At 32.9% G+C, this 8334-nt stretch overlaps 2 protein-coding genes across 3 annotated transcripts; one reads left to right on the top strand and one right to left on the bottom strand.

Annotated features, from left to right (window-relative positions):
* Nucleotides 1-421: 421 nt before the first annotated feature.
* Nucleotides 422-2862, top strand: LOC105803286 (hypothetical protein). Of its 2 annotated transcripts, none has more exons than XM_052623216.1 (4): nt 422-719; nt 798-895; nt 1027-1111; nt 2374-2518. In XM_052623216.1, the coding sequence occupies exons 1-4, from the start codon at nt 539-541 to the stop codon at nt 2421-2423; spliced, it is 414 nt and encodes a 137-aa protein (XP_052479176.1). In that variant the 5' UTR covers nt 422-538; the 3' UTR covers nt 2424-2518. The 2 variants fall into 2 exon arrangements, with proteins under 2 accessions (XP_052479176.1, XP_012490829.1); XM_012635375.2 differs by having other exon boundaries at nt 430-719; nt 1027-1124; nt 2374-2862.
* A 698-nt stretch (nt 2863-3560) lies between these two features.
* Nucleotides 3561-6960, bottom strand: LOC105803285 (E3 ubiquitin-protein ligase PRT1). Its single transcript, XM_012635373.2, has 7 exons — nt 6780-6960; nt 6639-6667; nt 6336-6515; nt 5768-6043; nt 5475-5678; nt 5045-5148; nt 3561-4311 (listed from the first exon to the last, which is right to left on the bottom strand). The coding sequence occupies exons 1-7, from the start codon at nt 6866-6868 to the stop codon at nt 3925-3927; spliced, it is 1269 nt and encodes a 422-aa protein (XP_012490827.1). The 5' UTR covers nt 6869-6960; the 3' UTR covers nt 3561-3924.
* Nucleotides 6961-8334: the final 1374 nt, after the last annotated feature.

Genomic DNA, 8334 nt, shown 5'->3' on the forward strand with positions numbered 1-8334 from the left:
AATTTTAATTTAAAAACGGGCCGGGTCGGGCCGGGCTCGGGCCCCATATTTTTTACCCGGAACGGGCTTGGGCAAAATCTCAGGCCCATATTTCGGGCCGGGCTGGGCCCCGACCTAGTAAACGGGCTGAAAATTTTTTATTGGCCCGGCCCGGCCCGGCCCATGGACAGCTCTATGTTAGACCTCCTTTGTTTATTAAAAAAAGGTTAAAAAATCAACGAGAGAAAGAAATTTTAATAATTAAATATATAATTAATGAGCACACGGCACACCTAAAACAACATGAAGCCAAAATGGGAAATAATTTAATCTACGTTTGGAGAGAATAGTTAAAATTCCTAGCTAACATCTGTCTTATAATGGGCTTATAATATTAAAATATGCGAAGAGTTAGCGACTAATAAACACTTTGTAAACAAACAAAATAATTACTAAAGCGAAGTAAATCTTTGTGAAACTACTAAATAATCTTTGACTAAAAATCTCTGAAAATAAAAAAAAAGCATCTCAAATCAAAGCATCCCGACCAGACAAAACAATGAATCTGTCGTCGTGGTTTCGCCGCAGTGTTTCAAGGAACAGTAAAAACAACAAAAACCCACCAGATCAACCTCAACCCCACCACCAAGAACAAGAAGAATTACTTGGAATTACCCAACAATTAATCGATCATGTCAAGTCTTTTACTTTAGAAACCTTCAAGAATTTCCCTATCCAAGGTACTTTCCGTCTTTTTTTCTTTCGCTTTGGAAATTTCTAAAGAGAAAATTGGTTTGATTGAAGCTTATGGTGTTCAGATGATGGTGACATTGAAGCCCAAACTTCTTATAATGTGCGTAAAGATCTTTCTGATTGGCAAGAGCGTCATGCTGTCTTAGTGCTTTCTAAAGTGAAGGTTTGGGGTTTTTTTTTTTTTTAAACCTTTTTTCCTTCTTAATAATTTATAATTATTGTTCTATTCTTCTTCTTGTTTTCCAGGAACTTTCACAGCTTAATTATTGTTCTATTCTTCTTCTTGTTTTCCAGGAACTTTCACAGCTTAGATTCAAGTTATGCCCCCGCCATTTGAAGGAGGAAAAATTTTGGAGGATATATTTCATGCTTGTCAATAGTTACGTGGCTGAGTAAGTTTTACATTTTTTTCATGATAATTAGTAATTTAGAACAAGGAATCTGTGCATATATTGTTGCTTTGTGGATTTGAATCTGAGCTTGATTTTAGATGCCTATATGATATTGCCATTCTCTCATCAGATATATCCTTCAAACATTTGCCAACACATTCTTTGTATTGACCTTTCGTTTAGTGAAAAATTATTTCTTGAAAGAAATTCTTGAATTCTGTTTCACAATACATGCTTATTACATACATACTAGCATTTCGTGACAATGCACAAACGTATCCATTGTGTCGTTATACATGCAAATATAGAAATTACTGTCAAAGTTAGCGCCAGCTGTTCGGAGATCTAAAGCCTGTTTAAGGATGCTAGTGGAGATCTGTAGAATGTAACGCCGTGATGTGGCTTTTCTTACGTCTTCAAGATGTCCTAAGCGGATATGTGATTTTGTTTGCTAGGGTTGCACCCGAAAGTTTGAATTAGTTTTTAGGGTGCTTTTTAGTTGATTACTGATTTCTTTGCTGTCTTTAATCATGTTTGTTATGAATAGAACTGATATATCATGATTATCCTCCTATTGCACCGAAATGTATACTTTGTCTTGCACAAGTAATCATGGTAAAAAAATAGAAGATGGAAAGTTTTATTTCTTGCAATTGAGAAAATAAATATGAAAAATGAAGTTCTTGTTTGAGTCCGATTTATTTGAAATTTTAAAAAGAGATTGCATTAGTGAGACAATCTGTACCCAGTTCAATTATATATCAGTATGGATTAACTTCTTATGCCCTTATTTGTGCTATGAGAACCATATTTTTCAAACCGCGGAATTTATTTGGATAAAGAATTTCTTGGGAAAAAACAATGCCAACATTGTCAGTTTAATTGGAAATGTTATCATCTATAAACCCGAACAAGTCAGTATATTCTGTTGGAAATTGAAAAAAAGAAGGTGGATAGTTCTTTTTGTCCTCGTCTGTGGAGAATGGAGGAGGGGCAGCACCATTTCAAACATAGAATGGTACTCTTTTTCTTTATAGGAGGTGTTTGGCCCTTTCCAACATAGCACCATTGTTCTTTTAGTTTCCCCAAATAGCTCCATGCTTGTAAAGTTCTGTTTCCAAACAAGGTTGCTCTCCTTTTGCCTACTTGTTATGTAAGATTATTAGTTTCCATCTTAATCAAAGTTAATCCCTAATACATGTAAAACCAGATAAATCCAAGCTCAAATGCTTGTCTTTGTGTTTATCAGATACGAGCTGCATGCTATACAACGCGCTAAACTGCAAAGCATTGCTATGAAGGATGAGAAAACACCAGATACCTGTGCGTATGAAGTTGAAATGGCCGAAAGAAATCAAGCAGATAGTGTTGCACCATCAACTCCATGACCCCAATTAACAACAAAAACTGCATTGCCAAGTATGTTGTTCATTTCCAGTGGTAAAAATGACCATGTAAGTACATTTAATGTAGGTCAGGAAGTGTACAACAACTAAATTTGCATGTTGAAGAAATCCGATGATTCGCTCTCTACATAAAGATGGGTGCAAGACCCCTTTTTCTTTAGATGCATTTGAATTGTAACTCAAAACAGTTGCAGCATTTGTGTTGGCACTCTATTATATGCAGCATTTGTTGGTTTTGCCTTTCCCAGACAACAACTGTCCTTTTACTTAATTTACAAGAGATGGAAGTATGCTAGCCAAGCTCCCTTTGGTGTTGCCATGTTGATCTTTTACCTCTGATTTGGGAATTGCAAGATTAAGTAAAGAAGCAGAATAGATGGTTTAAAAAAAATATCATTTTAAGCATGTAAAATGACTGGAAGCGGAAATAACGCAGTTGTTTAGATGGTTTAGATTGTGGTACATTAGAGTTAATACCTTATAATAAATTTGTCTCCATATAAATACTAGAGAGTGTAGGGGATAGATAGATTGAACGCTGTAACTGAAAATTTATTGTTTCTCTCTTTAACATTTTACTTACATTTGTTTTAAAATTAGATTCAAATTTGTGATAGTATTATCCAAATTTAAATTTGAATTTGAATCAATTAAATTATACATGGAATATCTAAATTAATTTTAAAAACTAATGTAAATCTAAACTAAAATCAAATATATTATTCACTAAAGTAATATAAATTTAAACAATCTTTGTTTGTATTTACATCTATTAATTACAAAATAAAAATAAAATTTTTTAAATTTAGATAATAGATATTCAAGGATTAATATCCAAGTCCATTCTAAATTTGCTTTAAAATAATAATTAAAATATCTAAAATCAAATATTTTCTTAAATTACAAAATCCAAATTCACAAAATCCCCGTTTGCCATCCTTAAGATCAAGGTATCAATTTAAAGAATGGAGGCAAAAGAAGAATGGTTTAATGACAAAATCTTTGATGATAAGAATGTTGGTGGAAGATGTATTAAATTTTGAGGCTGAAATTGATGAAAGATGGCAATCACATCGTTTATACATGCATAGTGAATATTAACAATGTCCACCCGGAATAGACAAACAACTCTCTACTTATTAAGCAATGCCTCAAATGATGTGCAATTGCCACCGACTATGGCCGCTCACATACTGTTGCTTCACAAAACCACAAATTAATGCATATGCTGGAGCCACCAAAATGGGGGGTTTTTTTTTTTTTAAAGAAATGCAAGGAACCAGATTGCAGCTTAAATATGGGATCCGAATGGTACTTTACAGAACTAATTAAGGAAACACGAACTTACACGTAATTCACCGGTCCCTACCCACTAGAAAATTACTATACGGATATCATTCGACGGATACAGCACCAAGATCTTCATCCGACTCCTCATCTTCATCCTCCATGCTATCAATCTCTAAAAGCGATGCAGCTAGATTATTATTGCGAATGTACTCTTGAAAAGCACTCGATAAAGCATAAGGTACCAGTCCATTTTCCAGATTTTCCGAAGCTTCGTCAAAGGCAAAAAAAGAAGAAGAACCACGATTCAGCCGCCCATACCTTCGGACAATGTCAGCAGGCTTTATAAGCTCAAGCTTATGCTCTGGGGTGTGTCTCTGGTTGAACCTGCCTGGAAGCTTCGGTCGAGTTTTAAAGCAATCTCCACAAAGGTCAAATCCTATTTTCTCTGTGCAATCCTTGCATTGGTATCTATCCCCGATTATTGGAGACATCTGCCAGTACAAACTCAAATATTAACAAACTCATTGCAGATTTTAATTAAAACCAAAAGGAAATAAATAAATATATAAGATTAGCAAAGCTTCATATTCTGCTAAGAAACTCTTTAAATACAAATTCAAATCTACTGCAAACTTAACTATGCCTTCATAACTTGCCTTGAATAAAATTCAAGCAATATTAATATACAGCAGATAGAAGTATCAATTAGTTTAACTCTTCAAAGCAATAGAATCCTTCATCTTCATGCATTAGGTTAAGTAAAATGTTGCTTGAAATGCAGTGAACAAAATCCAACAAACACCGAGTTCTAAAGCATATAGAGAGCAACTTATCCTACGAAAGGGTCCCCTCCTCAAGAATAAAATCCTATTATTACAAATTTCCAATGCCGATAACTATCAATAGAAATTAACTAATTCATGGTAGAAAAAAAGAAGAAGAAAGGATACTAGCAAAAACAAGCATGTATATATATTTACAAATAATTTTAGTTAGGTAAAATAAAAACTAAAAGTGTTCTGAGAGGAAATAAAGGACGAAAGTTTTTAAAACTGTAGAATGGGCTATGTTATTTATAAGGATGAAATGAGAAACAGAAAAAACTAATTATGAGCAAGCATGAAACCAAACTCAATTGAACTTTTAAAGAGACTAAATTGGTGTGGCTCCAGAACACACACATACATATGCACTCATATAAGAGACAATAAGCAAAGCACTTACCCCACAAGCATCACAACCAACTCCTATATGTGTATGGGGGTGAGGCTCCCCTCCGGAGGGCAACTGGACAGGTGAGGAATCTTGTTTACCAGCTTCCGTCGAACCTAAAAATTTCAAACATAATAACTGCTCTAAAAATTGTGAACTCAAAAGTTGATGCAGCAGTATTGTAGTACGACCAGTTGGTCAGATTCTTTTCATGATCAATTTACCAACATGACTGAATAAGAAATTCTATATACATATATAATATGGATATTGAACTAGTAATGACATGCTTCAGTTTTAAGCTTAAAAAATGTGGCAATAAACCAAGCAGCACGAAAAAGGGTGGAACCAATAGTATTATACAGCTAACCACTAAATCAACGAAAATGTTAAACTTGATAAACCTAGAACAAGATGGGATCAATGGCGCATTGAGACATACAAGTAGTTGGTTTCTCATGCTTGGAAGAAACTTGTTTGAGCTGAACAGCGTCTTTTCTCAGTGCATATTCTTTGGGAAAATTAGCCGCCAAAAACTGATCAAGTGTCAAGCAGACTTTTAAAGATCCCTTTGGATGCAAACATTGACAAACTTGACACCTAAGCATCTCATCAGGAGGGATGGCTATGCAAGTTTGACAATAAACTGCCAAAGAATAAATATAAGTTATAAATATCAGAAAACTGAGGCTTAATGATGCAAATGTAAAGAAAAAAGAAGTAGTAGAGGAATACCATGGCCACAGTTAAGAACAATAGGACAAAAAAGCAATTGCTTGCAAGCAGTACAAAGCAGATCTGCAACTGAAACCTGATCATTTTCCTCCCTGGAAACACAAGACTGCTTTTGTCCAATCAGTACACTATGTTTCTCTTTGCCGGCAGAAGAATAGTCTGAAAGTGCGGAAGACTGCAACGAGCTTCTGAGGTGATTAATTTCTCCATCAGCCTCTGATTCACAAGCATGACGATTGAATTCCGGTGAGAAGTAGTCCAGTTTCTTTTCCTCATCTGTAGCAAAGATAATAAGTTTCATAATGTTGAACAGTATAGGTATAGTATTGCACTAGCTACAGTGAGAATAATCTCGAAACTATCTACAATGATTCATCCCCACCACTAAAAAGTGTGGCAACATGAGCAGATTGTTCCAATGCAAAATTGAGTCACAGATTAGCCATAGGATAACTTCATCAAATAAAATGTTCCCCTCTTAAAAGATTATGCTAAGTAGCAAAGCAAATATTTTAGTCGCCACTAAGCATAGCCATGAAAACATGAAAAATAAAAACACCAAACTTACCGAGAACCTGCACTTCTCTTTTCTTATATGTAATGGGATATAATTTTAACAGCAAGAAGTGAAGCATTTCGCAGATGCTTGGAAAGTGAGAATATGGATTTCTACAAACTGGACAATGAGACTCGTACCGAGAACTCATTGATCTATGAACACACCAGAAACACGATATATGACCACAATCTGCATATTTCGAGGGAACAAAGAAATTATTAAACTCATCAACAATAATAATTGAACATTAAAAAAATGAAATTCACAATTCTTTCTAGAAAACTAGCAAAAAGAAAAAAGAAAAAATCTTACGCAGAACGATGGGTTTGTAGAGAAGATCCCTAAAACAACATAAATGAAAAGAGAGCAGATTAGGTATTTTCCAAAAATCAAACGAAAGGATAAGATCACAAGAAACATTGAATTTATTTTATGGTAATCATAATTGCTTACAAACAAACGCAACAAACAAAATCGTCAGAAACTTGTTCAGCGTCAGGAGATTGATGATGTTCCATGGGAGAAGCTTGGAAGGAATCCATGAATTCTCTTCCAGTCCGAGATTTGGTGGGTGGGTGGGTGGGTGGGTGGGTGGCAAAACACCAAATTGAACTCCTTTATAAACTCTCACCTTTCTTTCTTCTTCTTCCTTTTTACTTTTCAAACTATTTAATTGTATTCGAAAAACGGATCGATATATATATATATATATATCAGTTAAAGATTGATATTGCTTTGATGATTTAAGTAAATTCCAAATTCTGATTAATTAACCTTTTCTAAAAAATATCAGGAAAAAAATTGAAAAACCTTTGACCGACATACTGATAATGCTGGATGTGGATATGGTCTTATTTTATTTCACAAGCTTAATCAACACAATGAATATTTAAATTATACTCAATTCTTTTTATAAGAAGTAGTACTTAAAATATACATCCGTATTTAAAATAATAGTTAAATAATATTATGTTATTTAAATTATTTCGACCGTTAAAAAATAAATTTAGCCAATCTTGATCATTTTAAAAAAAATATATTTAAAAATTTATAAACATATTAATCTCTTTTGTTATTCATTCAAGATCACTAGTGATGAAATGCTCATCAAACCGGTCCTAAAGTTGCTTGAACTGGACCGACTGATCAGACTAAGAATTAGTCAAGATATCGATTCGAAGAAGGGCATTGAACCACGAACTAGTTGAACAGGTTTTTTTATTTTATTTTAGTTTTAATCAAACCAATGTCTTGATTGATTGGATCACCGGTCCAATTCTAAAAACATTATCCAAACCCAATTTATGGCAACAAAACTCAAATTCTGGCGAGCTTCTATTCTTTAAACCTCGATTTTGATTTCAATTTCCTTCTCATCCTCAATTCAAAATCTATATATTATTTTTCTTAAAAATAACTTTTTCCATTCTTTTCTATATATTTTGTATAATATTATTAATATTAGGTGAATTTTATAATAAAAATAGATAAAATATGAAATCCAAATAAAAAAAAAGAAGTTGAATAAAAATTGGTAAGAGGATTAAAAAATCGATTAGTTAAAAAGTGCATTAAAAGAGAGAAAGAATCGTGGGGAGTGAGAGTGTAAAAAAAAAGTAAAAGTGTTACATTTGTAATGTAAATTCAGAAAAATGAAAATGAAAAAATTCATTGGAATTTGAGTTTTGTGTTTTAGATGAGTTTTTTTAATGGACTCTTGAATTTTGTATGAATATTTTTATAAATTTGTTTAAATTTTTTAAGGAAATAATAGTTTTTTTGAATTTTTAGTTAAAAATTTCAAGTGATACAAGATGAATTGTTTAGAGAATATTTTAACGAATGAGTAATTTAGGTAATAAAGTATAGTTCTAATACCACTTGTGATAAAAAAATTTAGATATCAACTTAAGAAAATGAGTGTGGTTTAAGTGACATTTTGTGATTTAAAACTATTTTATAAGTAATATCATGAGAAAAATAAAAAATATATTTAAAATATCTATAA

This window comes from Gossypium raimondii, chromosome 11 (assembly GCF_025698545.1).
Source record: "Gossypium raimondii isolate GPD5lz chromosome 11, ASM2569854v1, whole genome shotgun sequence".
NCBI lineage: Eukaryota > Viridiplantae > Streptophyta > Magnoliopsida > Malvales > Malvaceae > Gossypium > Gossypium raimondii.